General features: G+C 36.7%; 1 protein-coding gene across 9 annotated transcripts in view; it reads right to left on the minus strand.

Annotated features, from left to right (window-relative positions):
• Positions 1 to 19,063, minus strand: part of LOC127876064 (cholesterol transporter ABCA5-like) — a 106,379-nt gene that overhangs the window by 63,335 nt on the left and 23,981 nt on the right. For 7 of the 9 annotated variants that reach the window (XM_052420921.1, XM_052420925.1, XM_052420927.1 and 4 more), the window contains exons 2-13: positions 14,243 to 14,338; positions 12,506 to 13,254; positions 12,010 to 12,196; positions 11,412 to 11,582; positions 10,948 to 11,098; positions 10,117 to 10,297; positions 9,350 to 9,411; positions 8,035 to 8,168; positions 6,853 to 7,005; positions 2,023 to 2,142; positions 1,461 to 1,599; positions 907 to 997 (exon numbers count right to left, since the gene is read on the minus strand). In XM_052420921.1, the coding sequence (XP_052276881.1) occupies positions 907 to 997; positions 1,461 to 1,599; positions 2,023 to 2,142; positions 6,853 to 7,005; positions 8,035 to 8,168; positions 9,350 to 9,411; positions 10,117 to 10,297; positions 10,948 to 11,098; positions 11,412 to 11,582; positions 12,010 to 12,196; positions 12,506 to 13,254; positions 14,243 to 14,332 (2,228 nt within the window). In that variant the 5' untranslated portion in view covers positions 14,333 to 14,338. The remainder of the gene's footprint in view (positions 1 to 906; positions 998 to 1,460; positions 1,600 to 2,022; positions 2,143 to 6,852; positions 7,006 to 8,034; positions 8,169 to 9,349; positions 9,412 to 10,116; positions 10,298 to 10,947; positions 11,099 to 11,411; positions 11,583 to 12,009; positions 12,197 to 12,505; positions 13,255 to 14,242; positions 14,339 to 19,063) is intronic. The other 2 variants (XM_052420923.1, XM_052420922.1) reach the window with 1 other exon arrangement.

Below are 19,063 nucleotides of genomic sequence, written 5' to 3' on the forward strand. Positions count from 1 at the left end.
ATATTTAATATACAAAATATACAAAAAAAATCATATTCTGATAATATTTTTACTGATCCACTTTATTTTACTCAAAGGATGATGTTTCATTTGACTGAAAATTATAGATTTAGGATTACAGACCAGTTGCTTCAGTTATATTGTTCAGAGTTTGCCTTGTTGGCCGCGTATGCATTCTTGAGTTATCATCCAAAAACCATTTTACTATTTCGGGTCACCGTGACCTTGACCTTTGACCAAGTGACCTCAAAATCAATAGGGGTCATCTGCGAGTCATGATCAATGTACCTATGAAGTTTCATGATCCTAGGCCCAAGCGTTCTTGAGTTATCATCTGACAACCACCTGGTGGACGGACCGACAGACCGACCGACAGACCGACATGAGCAAAGCAATATACCCCCTCTTCTTCGAAGGGGGGCATAATAACAGTGAAAATTATTGATAATCTTTATTGTTTTACTGGAACTATTTTTAAGATATCTTTGGTTTCCCCATTGTGACTCCCCTAATTTTACAACAGGTGACTTCTCTGTATTGAATGTTTATAAAAACACATGGATTACCTATATGTTATTATATTTGGGGCGCCCAACGGGAAATTATAGTGTTTGGAATGGCAAAAATTCAAAAATAATCATTTGTAAAAAATAACAAGAATTTTTTTTTAATTTGGTGGAATATCAAATTAAATTCACTCATGATCATGGAACAAATATATTGTCACTCATGGCTGCGCCACTCATGAAAATATCATTTTCTATGATCACTTGTGATTTCAAATCGATACATGTGTATTCCACCAAATCCAACAAACATCCTCTATACATTTAGAATGCAAAAACTCTAAAACCAAATTAATTTCAATGAATAAGAGTCCTATGTGCTTGAGTTTCCTAGGCTTACTTGAGATGATATCCGATGCCAAATCTGTTCTTGAGGAACAGTGAGGATCCACAGCATCTGAGAGCACCCTTGTTGATAATGGCTTTACGATCTGTCATTAATAATAATAAATGTTCATCTTTTGATAATAATTCATGTAAACCTTTCAAAGGTGCAATTCAAAGATTAATGAATATTTATAAGCAAGCATATATAAAGGAAATATTATGGAATCTAGACTTTCAACTGATAATATCTATAAAAAAAATGGGCACAAATATTCTGATTCAGTTTCATGCAATTAATGTGGCCTCTGTAGTTTTTACAAGGTTTGTGTTGATAAGGCACAAATGGAGAACGCATTACACAGGACAAAAGACAATCCCATGGAGAACGCATTACACAGGACAAAAGACAATCCCATGGAGAACGCATTACACAGGACAAAAGACAATCCCAAAAGGCAATCACATGAGTAACTTGTCTTCAGGTGAGCTAAAATGATCATCAAAAGTTTGCTTAGATATACAATACCATTGTTCCTTTCATTAAGCCAGTTGAATGCCCCTACCTACCTGCCAGTATATCTGCCTCATCCATAAAGTGTGTGGTGAGTAGAATTATGCGGCCCTTCTTCTTCTCCTTCAACACGGACCAGAGGTGGCGTCTTGAGTATGGGTCCATGCCCGCAGTAGGCTCGTCCAGAAATATGATCTGAACAGATTCACAAATCAGATTCAAGGAGTGAGGAGTGATACTAATTAAGGTACTGAGTTCCATTCACACCAATACGACATTGACCAAACCACTCCCCTAATTTTCAGGACTATGATATTCCGAGTGTACCTACATTGGTGTATTGATTCCACTATGGGGGTTCGTTATTTTAAGGTAAAATGTTAAACATCAGCCTTTTTTACATGCATATTTAAACAAAAATGTTTCCAATATTAACCTTTATCAGACAATATAATTCACACAAAAAACCAACAGCTATTTATAACATCAAGGTCATATTTTAATGTTGTTTGAGAGAAGAAATTATAACTGTTTAAATCTATTAAAAGCTATGTTGACCTACATAAGCAAAGGACTGTAACCATTGTACATAGTTGATCATCTAAACATGGCAGATACCTTCGGGTCTCCAATGATTGCTATGGCAACAGAGAGTTTACGCTTTTGCCCACCGCTCAGCTTTGCTGCACTCACATCTTTCTGTTCCTTGAGTCCAACACTGTCCAACGCTTCAGCAATCTAAAATTTAGACAATTATTGAACCATCCAATCTGAAGACTAGGGGCAGGCAAATAAAATTAAGCAACAAAAGAATGAATATGAGCAAGGTTATTTGAAAATCGGCCTTGTGCCATATGATGCCAACAAAGCTCTAGATCAGCCTGTTCAATCCCACAGTCTTGTACGCTGTTTGCTTTAAAGCCACATAAGGTTTCCTGGTCTCAATAGCCAACAGGGTAATTCTAGACCAAAGTTGTGGATATGCAAGCCAGTGTGGAGCAGCATATGGCGCAAAACCCATTCATGAAATGCAGCTGCATGTGTGGTCATTGAATTAAGTTATTTTCTAATGATGAATTGAGATTCGTCTGTAAGAGTGATTAAACATGTGCTCATATATTAAGTGTACTTTGAATAATTTCATGTCCATGCCTTAAGTAAAGTTAATGCATTTGTAAGATTATATATCAAAGTTGTTAATTGTTTAGTTGATTTTTTAAGGCATGAGCTGCCATGGACACAATTTAGACCACTAAAGGCAGTGTTTGGGGCTTTAAAGGCAGATTTAAGCCGCCAGAAATGGAGTTTTTGAGCTGCCCAGAGCCGACTTTGATCCACCAATGGTTGGAGCCACTAATGTTTTGGTGTATCAGCCCGCCCATAGTGAGGCTGGAGACTTCCATGATGGTGTATGAACAGCACTGGCCAGTTCAAAGCAGGATGCTGCTGATGTTTGTTTAGATTGATTTTTGAAAGATGACAACACAAGACAAGATGATCCTGTTTGGAAGTTTGTCAATGATTGCATGAAAAAAAGTTTCATAAAACTAATGTGAGTAAAGTATTACAAATTCCCCCTTGCTGCAGTATTTTGATGTTATGTGTTTGTGCTTTCTTTGTGTGGCAAAAAGGTATTGATAAGAAAACAAGAGGCCCATGAGGGCCTGAATTGCTCTACTGCTTTAAACACTGAACAAGTTTGGAAAGAATAAGATAGAAACTGTGTACTTAATCGCACAAACAAGGAGAATTTTATCCCACTTTTACAGCGAAATCGGTTGATTAAAGCCCCGTTTATTAAATTTCATCTATAATCAACGGCAAGGCTATAATCAATGGCACGAAATGACGTCATCAACTGCCGAACCGGGACTACTTTTTCCCACGCACCTCGTCACCTGTGTTTGCCAAGTGCATCAATAATAAAAACAATCTCAAATGTTTGTCAATCTTAATGACCTTAAAACAAAGGAAAGTAGCAAAAAAACGTGTTTTTTTGTCATTTATTTTTATTAAAACCTCAAGTATTAGGTAAATTTAACACTATGCAAATAGGTTCTGTTGTTGTTGCTCCCCTTTGAAGAAGTCAGTGCGAGTTGCTCCCCTTTGACCGTAGAAAACAATCGTCTGGACCAAGAAATCCTGTGTTAATTTACAAGCTGTACTCGGATATGCATCCATCTGATTTTTCTTTAAAGCATCTTTTCTACCTGGCAATACGCACAAATGACACTGCATCCCGGTGATTCTTGCGTCAACAATTGGGTGTCAACAAGTTAGGTCAGATGCTGAAGGCCATGGCAAAAGACTCCGGCTTTCTCAAGCACAAGAGAATAACGAACCACTCAGTTCGCAAATTCCTGGTCCAAAAATTTCGAAATACAAATATCCACCCACTGAAACCATGGCAATAACAGGGCACAAAAATGTCCAGTCCTTAACCAATTATTCCAACATATCTGTTGAACAGCTGCAAAAGTGTTCATTCTTGCTCAGTCCAGTAAATGTAACAATCCAACTTTCCTCTTGTACACCTTCACGCACCGAAACTATGGCCGAAATGCAGCCTAGACAACCACTGTCTACCGTCGAACAAGTTGATCTTGATGTTCGCCCCACCCAGTCACTTCACGGTTCACCAGCGTTCGAACAACTTTGCCTCACAATTCTTTGGTGCCACTTTCAACATTCAAAATGTTAATGTATATAATTAGATTAAATCCAAGTAATCTTTGTTATTTCGTCACGAAATAACCACATATTATAACAAAGAAGCAAATAATGTGCACCTCGTGATCGACTCGATAGTTTGATATCGAAAGTGAATTGTGTGTGGTGTTAGGCTACGTTGTAAACAAATGTAGTTCCTTGTATATAACAACTTAATGTCATATTGATATCATAAAACTTAAAGATTTGCAATTCAATATGATTAAAATTGTAATTAATAACGCTCAACACTTTGTTACAGAACGATATTCTGATTTAAAAAAATGATTATTTGATCAGCGGTTATTTTTGGAACGCGGAGTAATACACTGACCTTGGTTACACTACAGTCATTATCAAAGTACGACAAACACTCGTGAAAACTTATTTTGTTTAAATAAAAAAAGTTTACTGAATAAAAAGTGGGATAAATAGAATAATAGGTCAGTGTTGATTATAGATCAGGTTTATCATGCTCGGCACGAAAACGAAAAAGCACTCGCCAAGGCTCGTGCTTTTTGTTTTCTAAGCCTCGCATGATAAACCTGATCTATAATCAACACTAACCTATTATTCTCTATTTCTCAAATTCAAGGGGAGATTATTGTTCACTCATTTCTCCGATACTGCTCATATTCATTAGGGTTCAAGTCCTCGTTGATATACAGATACTGTGCAAATTTGGAAATAATTGGATGAAAACTGTGAAATTAATTGCGTAAACAAGCGGGATTTCAAAATTTTCTTATATTCAAGGGGAAGTCATTCTGGACTTATTGCTTCGATATTGCTCTTTTTAAAAAAGGGTTTGAGTCCTCATTGATACAAAGACACTGTGCAAGTTCGCCAATAATTGGATGAAAATTATGGACTTTATCACATAAAAAAACGTAATTTTGATTTTTTTCGAAATTTCAAGGGGAGATTATTCTGGACTTAACTCCGATATTGCTCATTTTCAATAGGGTTTGACTCATCATTCAGATAAAGACACTGTACAAGTTGGGAAATGATTGGATGAAAACTGTGGACTTTATTGCGTAAACAAGCCTTATTTCACATTTTTCTCAAATTCAAGGGGAGATTATTCTGGACTTTTTACTCTGATGTAACCCATTTTCAATAGGTTCGAGTCCTCATTAATATAAAGACACTGAACAAGTTTGAAAAGAATCGGATGAAAACTGTGGACCTTATCGCGTAAACAAGAAAAAGTCCAACGCACGCATGGCAGATTTAAGCCGCCAGAAATGGAGTTTTTGAGCTGCCCAGAGCCGACTTTGATCCACCAATGGTTGGAGCCACTAATGTTTTTGTGTATCAGCCCGCCCATAGTGAGGCTGGAGACTTCCATGATGATGTATGAACAGCACTGGCCAGTTCAAAGCAGGATGCTGCTGATGTTTGTTTAGATTGATTTTTGAAAGATGACAACACAAGACAAGATGATCCTGTTTGGAAGTTTGTCAATGATTGCATGAAAAAAAGTTGCATAAAACTAATGTGAGTTAAGTATTACAAATTCCCCCTTGCTGCAGTATTTTGATGTTATGTGTTTGTGCTTTCTTTGTGTGGCAAAAAGGTATTGATAAGAAAACAAGAGGCCTATGAGGGCCTGAATTGCTCTACTGCTATAAACACTGAACAAGTTTGGAAAGAATAAGATGGAAACTGTGTTCTTAATCGCACAAACAAGGAGAATTTTCTCAAATTCAAGGGGAGATTATTGTTCACTCATTTCTCCGATACTGCTCATATTCATTAGGGTTCAAGTCCTCGTTGATATACAGATACTGTGCAAATTTGGAAATAATTGGATGAAAACTGTGAAATTAATTGCGTAAACAAGCGGGATTTCAAAATTTTCTTATATTCAAGGGGAAGTCATTCTGGACTTATTGCTTCGATATTGCTCTTTTTAAAAAAGGGTTTGAGTCCTCATTGATACAAAGACACTGTGCAAGTTCGCCAATAATTGGATGAAAATTATGGACTTTATCACATAAAAAAACTTAATTTTCATTTTTTTCTAAATTTCAAGGGGAGATTATTCTGGACTTAACTCCGATATTGCTCATTTTCAATAGGGTTTGACTCATCATTCAGATAAAGACACTGTACAAGTTGGGAAATGATTGGATGAAAACTGTGGACTTTATTGCGTAAACAAGCCTTATTTCACATTTTTCTCAAATTCAAGGGGAGATTATTCTGGACTTTTTACTCTGATGTAACCCATTTTCAATAGGTTCGAGTCCTCATTAATATAAAGACACTGAACAAGTTTGAAAAGAATCGGATGAAAACTGTGGACTTAATCGCGTAAACAAGAAAAAACGCACGCACGGACGGACGGACAACGGAAACCACGCCATGACATAAGCTCTTCAGGCCTTTGGCCAGTAGAGCTAATGATTGTTGTCAGCCTTAATCAATCTATCCAGGTGGTACACCAGTGCTTTGTGCACAAGTAACTGAGGACTGAACTCCGTGCCTTAAAGGAAGTAATAATGGAAATTGAAATTGATTCATAATCTATCCCTTATCAACGTTATTTTGCCAAGCTGAGATCAGAATTATTGTATACTGGCTTTATATTCTAGCACATTATCAACCAAGCAAGCTGAACTCGGCAGGGTAGTAAATAAACTTTAAAACAAAGTTTCAGAAGTACGGATGGCCACATTTGCAAAATAAAATGCACATGCATATCAAATCAATGCAGGCTCTCCCTACTACCTGTTGTTGTCGTTGATCGTCCTGGATACCCTTGATGCCTGCAAACAGCTCCAGGTGTTCAATGCAGGTCAGGTGATCAAACAGGATGTTGTGCTGGGGGCAGACACCCGACTGGCTGCGAATCTCCGACAATTCATTCTTGTTTGATACATTCTGAAATGTTAGGACATACTTCCATTAAAACAATACAATATGGAAGTCCCTCTCTGTCAGTTAAAATAAATTGTTCTGAACTTTGTTCCCAGTTATCAAACAAAGTTTTTAATGAAAAAAATAATGTTGTCTTTAATATCAACTTTTTAAAGTAAAATTGTCCATAAAAAAAAGACTTATAATTTCTTCCAAAGACAAAAACAAGATGTGTTTGTGAAACACAATGTCCCCCTATATGATGTTTGACCTTGTAGAATGACCTTGACCTTGTGAAGGATGACCTTGACCTTTCACCACTCAAATTGTGCAGCTCCATGAGATACACATGCATGCCAAATATCAAGTTGCTATCTTCAATATTGCAAAAGTATTCATAAAATAAGCGATTTGGGCCACATATATTTGACCTCTGACCTTGAAGGATGACCTTGACCTTGACCTTTCACCACTCAAAATGTGCAGCTCCATGAGATGCACATGCATGCCAAATATCAAGTTGCTATCTTCAATATTGCAAAAGTATTTATAAAATAAGCGATTTGGGCCACATATATTTGACCTCTGACCTTGAAGGATGACCTTGACCTTTAACCACTCAAAATGTGCAGCTCCATGAGATACACATGCATGCCAAATATCAAGTTGCTATCTTCAATATTGCAAAAGTATTCATAAAATGAGCGATTTTGGCCACATATATTTGACCTCTGACCTTGAAGGATGACCTTGACCTTTAACCACTCAAATTGTGCAGCTTCATGAGATACACATGCATGCCAAATATGAAGTTGCTATCTTCAATATAGCAAAAGTTATTGCAAAATGTTAAAGTTGGCGCAAACAGACAGACCAACAGACAGGGCAAAAACAATATGTCCCCCACTACTATAGTGGGGGACATAAAAATATGCGTACTTTTCATTAAATATGTATATTACATAAATTGTTTAACAATTGGAGTCTACTGGGCTGACATAGAGCACATTATTTTAAGGGACTACTTTATTAAACAAGCTATTATTATCTTACCAGTCCTTTGATGAAAGCAGTTCCAGATGTAGGGGAGGTAAGCCCAGTGAGGATATTCAGAGTAGTTGTCTTGCCTGCCCCATTGTGACCCAGCAAGGCTGTGATCTGGTTCTCGTATATATCCAGACATAAGCCTGAGTAACAACATGTGACCAAAGTCAATTTACAACAAGGACCATTTTATAGCGCAGTAATTTACAAAAATAATAATGTGCAACAAATTTGAACATTTCGGCTAAAAATTATCATTTGGGTAACCATTTTTTCTGTATTATACCTAGTTAACGAAATCATTCTTTTAAAAACATTACACATACTTATTTCTATTTCCGTAAAAGAAAAATTTACTAAAGGCATCCCTGTCTCTCATATATTACATGGACGTCTTTTCAAATTGGAGACTAAAACATACCAAACAAGAGATGTGTTCGTAAGAAACACAATGCCCCCTATTGCGCCACTTTAATTTATTATTTTTTTCCTTTGACCTTGAAGGATGACCTTGACCGTGAACTTCTACCACTCAAAATGTGCAGCTTCATGAGAATGCCGCTTTGAATTTTTATTTTATTTTTTTGACCTTTGACCTTGAAGGATGACCTTGACCTTGAAGGAAGACCTTAACCTAGAACTTCCACCACTCAAAATGTGAAGCTTCATGATAACGCCACTTTGAAATTATTTTTTTTAACTTTGACCTTGAAGGATGACCTTGACCTTGAATGATGACCTTGACCTTGAACTTCCACCACTAAAAATGTGCAGCTTCATGAGAACGCCGCTTTGAATTTTTTATATATTTTTTTTTTACCTTTGACCTTGAAGGATGACCTTGACCTTGACCTTTCACCACTCAAAATGTGCAGCTCCATGAGATGCACATGCATGCCAAATATCAAGTTGCTATCTTCAATATTGAAAAAGTTATGGCCAATGATAGTTTTCGGACAGACAGACGCCATATATTTGACATTTGACGTTGAAGGATGACCTTGACATTCACCTTTCACCACTCAAAATGTTCAGCTCCATGAGATACACATGCATGCCAAATATCAAGTTGCTATCTTCAATAGTGAAAAAGTTATGGCCAATGTTAAAGTTTTTTTCAGACAGACGGACAGACCGACTGACATACTGACTGACGGACAGTTCAACTGCTATATGCCACCCTACAGGGGGAATAAAAATGCTTAATGGTCACCAATTTAGAAATCATAACGAGTAAATAATGTTATAATAAGCTCCAAAATAAAGGTAAAACTAAGAGAAACCTGTAATTTCCTAATAAAATGATATTTAAATATATGCTTACCATTTACTGCCAGTACTGAATCTGCTTTCTTAGGTGAGTACTCCTTAGTCAGGTTAACTATACTGAAATAAAATCAAGGCGAAATAATTAGGAATGGGAATCGCATCTTAAATCGGTCCCAAGGTAACCGAATCCAGTATTAAAAAACATCGAGAGATATCCATAAACATTTATAAAGTTAACTACAAAATGCTACAACCAACATCACTACAAATGTCAAAACACTGTGAATACGTTATTTAACACTGTTGACAAAATGATAAACAATATTACGCATATATTTGATTTTTTAAATAATTTTTATCTCAGTTGAAGATGATGGTGCGAAGTAGAGCATTGTCTCTTGAAAAGACTTGGAATTGGCAAAGTCCAGCTGCATAACAATATCACAGCTTTACACTTCATGATCAATGACAAAGTTACAGACAGGACAATCTGAATAACGAATAATTTAGCACTTGACCAATCAAATTAATCTTCAGTCCTTCACCCTTGGCATATCTTGATCACAGGTAGTAAAACAAGAATCAGGGTTTACTTGGCCATAAAACAAACTTTGATGACTAACAATATTTTAAATAATGCAGCCATATTTGACCAATGAGTGTAAAATTGACCTATCTTGCACTCAAGTAATCACTTCAGATTCAGGGTCTACTTTGTCACACAGCAAAGATCAAAGATGTAAACGCCAGTAGGAATAGCCACATAAGTTTGCCTTCCTGATATTTTTAATGACAATAACATTACAAGGATGAGCCACTTACCGAACTCCAACATTTTGCCTCATTTCTCTGGGCACTATCTCTATGTTTTCACTGCTTCCCGTGTTGCTTGCCTCTGTGTTCACCGGGTTTCCAAACTGATTGCTACTTTGGCCTCCCAAGGCATGGCACCAGTAGGATGGCATAAAGATGTACCAGGGTGGATACCGAGAACCATACTCTCCTGGACAGATAATCAGCGATATGAATTTTTCAAGGTCAAAAATTTTAGCACAGAACGTCCACCACTGCTCTGTCAATATTTCTTGCTACGGGGATTTAGGAGTTTTCTAACACAAGAAGATATGGATTTTTTCAATCTCTCCATTTTAAATGTAATTAAAACTGCAGGTTTCCAATTAACCCTTTCAGTGCGGGAACCGAATTTTAAAGGCCTTTGCAAACAGTTTGGATCCAGATGAGAAGCCACAGAACGTGGCGTAATATCAGGATCCAAACTGTTTGCTATTATGATAGTATTCTTTGAAAAAAATAGAAGAAAATGCTAATTTTAGAAATTCAGCAGACGACATTTTAGCAGACGACAAATTTCCCAGCATGCAAAGGGTTAACAAAGCTTACGAGAGCTTTGTCATAAATGTGACTAACACACTTGCAATGTTTCCTCAGCTTTGTTCAAGGCCACATTACTCGAGAATGCATGAACAACTGGGGAAGAAAGAGCAAGAGATTACCTTGCAAAGAGACACTATTGACATCCCTCGAATATTCGCAAATTTGGGCGTTATGACAACATTAAAGCATCAAACAAAGTACCAGTATGTTACAAAAAAAAATCCAAACACAGTCATGTTAATCTAGTAACAAGCTCACCAGGTATGACGTTGTCCAGATAGATGGCCAACAAAAAGTACAGAACTGAGTCCACAAACAGCATCACCAGTGGAATGATCACAGGAAAGTCCCCCGATGTTAGAGTTGAGAACGACAGACCCTCGGGATTCACAATATCCAGGTACACAGTCTGAAATAAAGGTTGACTACTCTCTGAAACTTTGTGTGTTTTTGTTTTTCAGTGTTAACTTTTAAATTCAAATTATCTAAGTAGATTTCTGGAAAAAAAATACGATTATTGTAGGCCCTCCTATGTTTCCAAATATAAAATTAGTTTCCCTGTATAATCCATTTTGCATTTGCAAAATAGTGCAATATTAGACAAAAATTACCTGCATAGTACATTTTTCAGTTTAAGTTCTGAAGTTACTGCATGAGAGTGTAAATTCAACAACCGAAATGGTTCATGTTTATACAATTAACATGATATGAGAGGTGCATACCTGATCTATGGCCAGTGCGAGACAAACTGGTGACAGCAGACAGAGCAGACTCCGCCCCCACACAGGGATGGTGTATTGGACACCGGTCGCAGTGTAGGTACGGGTCAGACTGACCACCAGGTACAGGGTGCTGATGAGAAGGGACGCCAGGCTAGCCACCGCACCGGCCACCTGGGAACAGTCCAGAAAAGTTGAGAGACTAGTCATGGAAGTATACACAGTAACAAGGGTAAATTGAACTATAAAACTATAATAGTGGTCTTGTGGTTAAACATTGGAGGTAAACTTTACTAATTTGTTTTTTGTGAGTCCCTTAGTTTAATCAAAATGCATTTTACTTGGTGCTGCACAATGAGCACTAAAAGACCCAAGATCTTCCCTAGAGTAACATAATCTGTTACTTGCACAATCAAACATGCACTCAATAATAATCTTCGACACTAATATTGCACAATATTCCAAAGTTTAACATTCAAAGATTTGTCAAGCTCCCCTATTTTAGCCATTGGATAGTGTACTGACATACTGACATATGGGTAGATGAGGAGCATTCCTTCAATCCCTTTGCCTTTCCAGCCAGCTACAAACATGCCATTACCTGGGCCTTATTGAAGAATGGAGTGGCTGCAAAGGAGGCCCCAATAAACGAGAGCCCGTACAGGACAAGTAGCAGGAAGAACAAGAACAGGTTGCTATGGGAGAAGAACGATGTTGTGTATGCGATCACCGCGACAGCAGCAGATACTATGATAATGATCACTGAGTAGACAAACCCCCAGGACAACCTGTACAGGGTGTAAAAACAATAAAAATCATTAATGCTGACATATAATAAAACAATATATTTCTTTTAATAAAGAAAAGCAAAAAAATAGTTTTATATTTTAAAAACACTTAGCAAGTTTGCTTTTATATGTTTACCTATAAAACTTATGAAATTGCAATTATTTATTATCGCAAATAGTAAAGAGATAATACACTCAAAGATTACACCCAAAATAACACATAAAACATTTTTTTCCTAACTGGACTGTTGTGGCACAGACCACAGGTTGGATCCTTACATCTGGACAGCAAGAGAACAATCATCGTACCAAAAAGCTGCATCACGTAAACCCATCATCTTCATGCCCTCTTTGATCTTTTTCTCTTTCTCTGCCACAAGGTTCACCATCAGGAAGTTTATAAATGGAGAATAGGCAACAACAAAATACAGCGAGGACATGACCTGCATGTAGGTCGTATCGGGCACAAACCCAGGTTTCGGGAGCATGGTGATGTCCACTTTGAGTGACAGCCGAGTTGGTTTCTGCAGGGATTCTTTCATGAGTGCCAGATCTATTGCAGACTGGATAATGGCAAAACCTGTGTGGAGGTACGTGTTTGCGTCACAGTTGTCAACGTCAAGGCCGTTGCCCTGGCGACATTGAGACTGGTCGCTGTACACGTTTTCAATGGATTTGGCAATGTTGTGGTATGGAACCCGTATAGCGTAACTAAGATTGTTACTGGCCGAAGACAGATCAAATGTTACACCCCCTATGATATTTGTTGCATTTATGAGGTAACTAGCTGTGGCATTTTCATTGGAATTGAAAAATCTAAGTTTAATGTCAGGTATATTGAAATCTGAAATCAGAATTTTGGCAACTTCCGCCATTACTGTCTGAGTATAATTTGTATCTGGAACAACTAAAATGTAGCTTCCCAGGTCTGGATTTAGGAGTGATGTGTTTGTAATATCATAAGTTGGAAAGCTAGGAATCTGAGGCAAAGGGTTCGGCTTTGAGACGCGCCTTATTAATGCCAGGATCAGAATGAAGTAGAGGGGCATCAAAAATTCCTGAAAAAAAAACAAGCAGAAATTTTTAATTATTAACCACATGAAAAACAAGAGATGTGTTCGTCAGAAACACAATGCCCCCTACTGCGCCGCTTTGAAATAATTTTTATTTATTTTTTACCTTCGACCTTGAAGGATGACCTTGACCTTGAACTTCCACCACTCAAAATGTTCAGCTTCATGAGATACACATGCATGCCAAATATGAAGTTTCTATCTTCAATATTGCAAAAGTTATGGCCAATGTTAAAGTTTTATTTTCGGACGGACAGACAGACTGACATACTGACTGACTGACGGACAGTTCAACTGCTATATGCCACCCTACCGGGGTCACAACAAAAAATATTTTTGATAACAGTGCATATACATATACAAGAACATGCACTTTTATGAATGATGTTAAAGGTCAACACATTTAGGTAACTTAATATTAAATATAATCAGTACATTATTTGTATTACATATCAAACATTTTTCAGAACATAATCAGTGTTTCACTTTCCAGATAAATTTTATTTAAGGAAAAATGAAAGTTTTCTTATCGATAAGTTCTTCCTTATGTTCATTAAGCTTCCTGTTAAACATTCAGGTGAAAAAAGTATTTCGTTACCACAAATATCTTTCAAGATGGCCATGATGGTCTTGAATCTAATACTTGAGTTTAGGCTAAACCAATAAACTGGATCTAGTGACATAGTTAATGGACACACATCATCATCATGACTTGGGCTATGTAGTGTCAAAAAAGTATATCATCAAGATTGATTCATAAATGTGGCCTTTATAATAATCACATGGTTGTTTTGAAGTTTAAACAGGTTACCTAGTTTTTGGAGACATTCGCTCTCATATGGTATAAAAATAACTGAGGGTGTATATCCCATACACTATCAGTAACAATGCAACAAATAATCTCTATACTACAAACAAAAAAACTAGCCATACCATATCAATAATTCAACCCTTATGTGATGGTCTATTGTACCTGTATAGTCTGTTTCTTGTTCCTTTTCTTCAGCAAGAAGTTCTTCCATATCAAGGCATTGAACTGGCTCCAGAAACTTGCCTTCCCCATTCTGCTCTGAACGGTAAAAGAGAAAATTGGGAAAAATGTAATAATTGTATGACATATATGAGGTCCCGACACTTTAGGATCCAGAGCGTGCTTGAGCAATTCTACCAAACAAACCTTCTAAACTCATGAAAATTAGGACAAACATTGAATTATAGCTCAATTTCCAGCCATTTAGTTGTTCATGGCCTATTTCTGGATAATCCAAAGCCTTTTCAAACATGGCGGAGACAGCAGCTGAGTATGCAAATTCTTTTAAGTTTTTATGCCCCCGGTAGGGTGGCATATAGCAGTTGAACTGTCCGTCAGTCAGTATGTCAGTATGTGTGTATGTCAGTCTGTCCGTCCGTCCGAAAAAAAACTTTAACGTTGGCCATAAACTTTTGCATTATTGAAGATAGAAAATTTATATTTGGAATGCATGTACATCTCACGGAGCTGCACATTTTGGGTGGTGAAAGGTCAAGGTCATCCTTCAAGGTCAAATGTCTAATATATGGCGTCTGTCCGTCCGTCCAAAAACTGTAACATTGGCCATAACTTTTTCACTATTGAAGATAGCAACTTGATATTTGGCATGCATGTGTATCTCATGAAGCTGAACATTTTGAGTGGTGAAAGGTGAAGGTCAAGGTCATCCTTCAAGGTCAAATGTCAAATATATGGCGTCTGTCCGTCCGAAAACTTTAACATTGGCCATAACTTTTTCAATATTGAAGAAAGCAACATGATATTTGGCAAGCATGTGTATCTCATGAAGCTGCACATTTTGAGGTGTGGAAGTTCAAGGTCAAGGTCATCCTTCAAGGTCAAAGTTAAAAAAAAAAAAAAAATTCAAAGCGGCATTCTCATGAAGCTTCACATTGTGAGTGGTGGAAGTTCAAGGTCAAGGTCATCCTTCAAGGTCAAAGGTCAAAAATAATAATAATTCAAAGCGGCGTTCTCATGAAGCTGCACATTTTGAGTGGTGGAAGTTCAAGGTCAAGGTCATCCTTTAAGGTCAAAGGTCCAAAAAAAAAAAATTATTTCAAAGCGTCGCAATAGGGGGCATTGTGTTTCTGACGAACACATCTCTTGTTTTATCATATCTTTATTTTATGCTTTCTGGTGGTTAATAGAGAAATATCACTGAATTAAAACTGATAATTTTCACTGTTTTACCATGAAATAACGTCATTTTTTTTACGAAATGATGTCATGATTCCAGCAAAACTCTCCACTTTAACTCTTTTACCATGTAAATAAACGGTGAAAAAAGCATTAAACAAAAAGAAAATGTGTTGGCTTCGGTGAAATATCGATTTTATTCACTCGTGATCATAAAAAAAATTTGTTTTCACGAGTGGAGCATGACCGCTCCTTAAATAAAGTCGATATTCCACCGAAGCCAAAAAATATCCTCTATATAATTGAGTTGCGGTCTGAGAAAATAAGGTTTAATGCATGTGCATAAAGTGTCGTCCCAGATCAGCCTGTGGTTTAATGCATGTGCATAAAGTGTCGTCATAGATCAGCCTGTGGTTTAATGCATGTGCATAAAGTGTCGTCCCAGATCAGCCTGTGGTTTAATGCATGTGCATAAAGTGTCGTCCCAGATCAGCCTGTGGTTTAATGCATGTGCATAAAGTGTCGTCCCAGATCAGCCTGTGGTTTAATGCATGTGAATAAAGTGTCGTCCCAGATCAGCCTGTACTGACACTTTACAAACATGCATCAAACCCTTTTTTCACATAGCATGGCAGTTTTATTTATTTAGAGTATAAAAATCAAACATTTCACAGCTATAATGTTCTAATGTATTTTAAGTTTAATTAAATCATAACCGTGGACTAAAAATGGTTACACGAAGAGAATTAAATATTTATATGCACTTTAATAGCAAATTTATTTAAAACAATATTTTACTCTAAAACCACAAGACTCAGAGATTAATGTTATATATGTCACATTGTATAATGGTTCTCTAAAAAATGTGTTTATATCATGCCCATAACATCACCCTAGTTACAATATGATGCAATATTACTACATGCAGCATTGAGGGATATTCTTCATTACTGTGACAATATTTAATAATGCATGTGTTTTTTATAATCAATTGTACAACATAGCATTTTACCCCGTTGGAAAAATGCTTAGTTCTTCTACTTTCCACTCGAAGTATCCTTTAGTGAACAATATTTTAGCTGTTATATTCACCTGCTAGTTCACAATGAGAACAATAATATACGCTCATTTAAAATAATAATTCATAGGTTTCACTTCAATCTTAGAAAGCTTCATAATTAGGCAACTTTGCCTGTTGACAATTAGGACTGTAAAACAAATTATCATTCATTAACAAGCATATTACTAGTATGCTGTAAGAATTAAATGTCACAATAATAAACATAACTGTATAATCCATTATGGAGAAAAATATATGTAATTAATACTGGTATATAAACATATTAAATAAGGTGTTTAAAATCAGATTTTATGCTTTGGTCTGCATTTTATTCATTTCAAGAAGGAAATGTGTGTGGTTTTTCATGCACTGATAATTAGGTATTTATAACCTTTCTCACAGTATGTTGGTTTGGTAATCCTTTGTGTGCATATGCAGTGGGATAAAAAGAAACTGTAATGGGTGTTTAAAGCAGAAGTAAAGCAAAATTGTATATTTATTAAAAGACTCTTACATTTTTAAAAAGATTGAAATATTGTTCACAACTTAAATAAGTTATGACAAGTTTAATTTAAGACTTGACTTAAAAATTGACATCTTGAGTTTTAATTAGCTTTCATGATGTAATATATATCATGAGGCAGTTTCACACTAGGGATGGAGGCTGACCAAAAATGGGCACAGCACTACGCCCTGCTGATCAGCCCTGGATTAAACACTATTCATAGGCCCAATCACCAGTAGTGCATCAAGTTACAGTTACAGCAAACTGTCATCAATATTGATGGGTAAAATGTGAAATAATCTAAAAGAATCTAAAATCTTGCAATTTGATACAGAAATAAAGAGCGGAAAGAGACAAAAATCTTTATCAACGTTGTTGCAGAAACAAGAGGGCAAAGATGGCCCTAGTTCCCTCACCTGAGAGGAGTCGGTTCATTCAATCTTAACCAAACGTCAAACTTGATCTAGACAAACATCCTGGTCAAGTTTCATCCTAATTGAACCAAAACTCTGGCATATGGAGTGTTTTTGTTTTTGTAAGATTTGACCTGGTGACCTACATTTTGAGTTAACCCCCCTTACCAAACATTGCATGACCAAGATTCATAAAATCTGAAACAAAATTGTGACCTCTAGAGTGTTTACAAGGTTTTGTATAATATAATGAAATTTTGGACAATGTAAGGGCAATAATTATGGCATTAATTATGTGATTTTGCTTATTATAAAACTTGACTGAGATCTTTCAGCAACTTTGATAAAGAATGCTTGAGAAATGTGAATGCTAGTGTTTATAAACCAAATGTGGACGGGCGGACAGCGGACAAAGACCAATCCTTAAACCTCACCTGAACAATCAGGTGAGCTAAAAATTGTGTTTCACCAATCTGAGCCGTTTTCCAACTTGTCCGAGAAATCAATAAAACCAATGTATTGACTAAGTTTCATGATGATTCGGCAAAAAATAAGACTTCTACAGTGTTTGATCACAAGGTTTCTCTCTAGTCACATAAGGAAAACTGCACCCATGTTTTTTTACCGATCTGGACCATTTGCAAACTCATCTGAGATATATATAAAACCAATCTTTTCACCAAGTTTCATGATGGTTGGGCAAAAAATGTGACTTCTAGAGTGTTCACAAGCTTTGTTTACTATATAACCCCCCCGCAGCCATGTTATTCAACTGACCGGAACCATTTTTGAACTCAACTCTCATATCAAGGAAACAAATGTTCTGACCAAATTTCATAAAAATTGGACCAAAATTGTGACTTCTAGAGTGTTCACAAAAATAATATATATACATATTGAGCAAAATGCCCCGCCCACTGGCGGCCATGTTTTTTCACCGATCTGGACAATTTTGGAACTCGTACGAAATATCAATAAAACCAATGTTTTGACCAACTTTCATGATGATTGGGCAAAAATTGTGACTTCCTGAGTGTTTACAAGGTTTCTCTATAGCCAAATAAGGAAAACTGCCCCGCGCACTGGCGGCCATGTTTTTCAACCGTTTTTCTACAGTGTTTATAAGTTTTTTCTGTTTTTTGACCTAGTGACCTTGTTTTTGACCCCGCACGACCCAGTTTCGAACTCGACTGAGATTTCATTGAGACAAAGCTTCTGACCAAGTTTCATGAAGATCGGACAATAAATGTGTCCTCTAGAGTGTTTACGAACAAATGTGGACAACAGACGGACAGACAGACAGACGACGGACAAAGACCGGTCACAAATCATCCAACCTCAAATAACAATTAACACATAAATGATACACACAACTAGAGCTTTGTCACAGACGTGACGTATACCCCCACCTGCCGCATTGACACAGACTATTTTGCATGCTGTCCTCACAAAACAAGAGCATGTAATTTATGGCAATTTTTAAGAATTATTATGCCATTATTATTTACAGCCATTTTGACCTTTGAACTTTTTAATATTTTTTCCATGACACGCCGTCCAATGACTGTGAACAAAATTAATGCACAGAGTCATTTTAAAATCTCACAATGAATGACATAGTTATGGTCCAGACAAGATTATTTATTGCC

The sequence above is a fragment of the Dreissena polymorpha genome, chromosome 4 (genome assembly GCF_020536995.1).
Source record: "Dreissena polymorpha isolate Duluth1 chromosome 4, UMN_Dpol_1.0, whole genome shotgun sequence".
In the NCBI taxonomy this organism is placed as follows: domain Eukaryota; kingdom Metazoa; phylum Mollusca; class Bivalvia; order Myida; family Dreissenidae; genus Dreissena; species Dreissena polymorpha.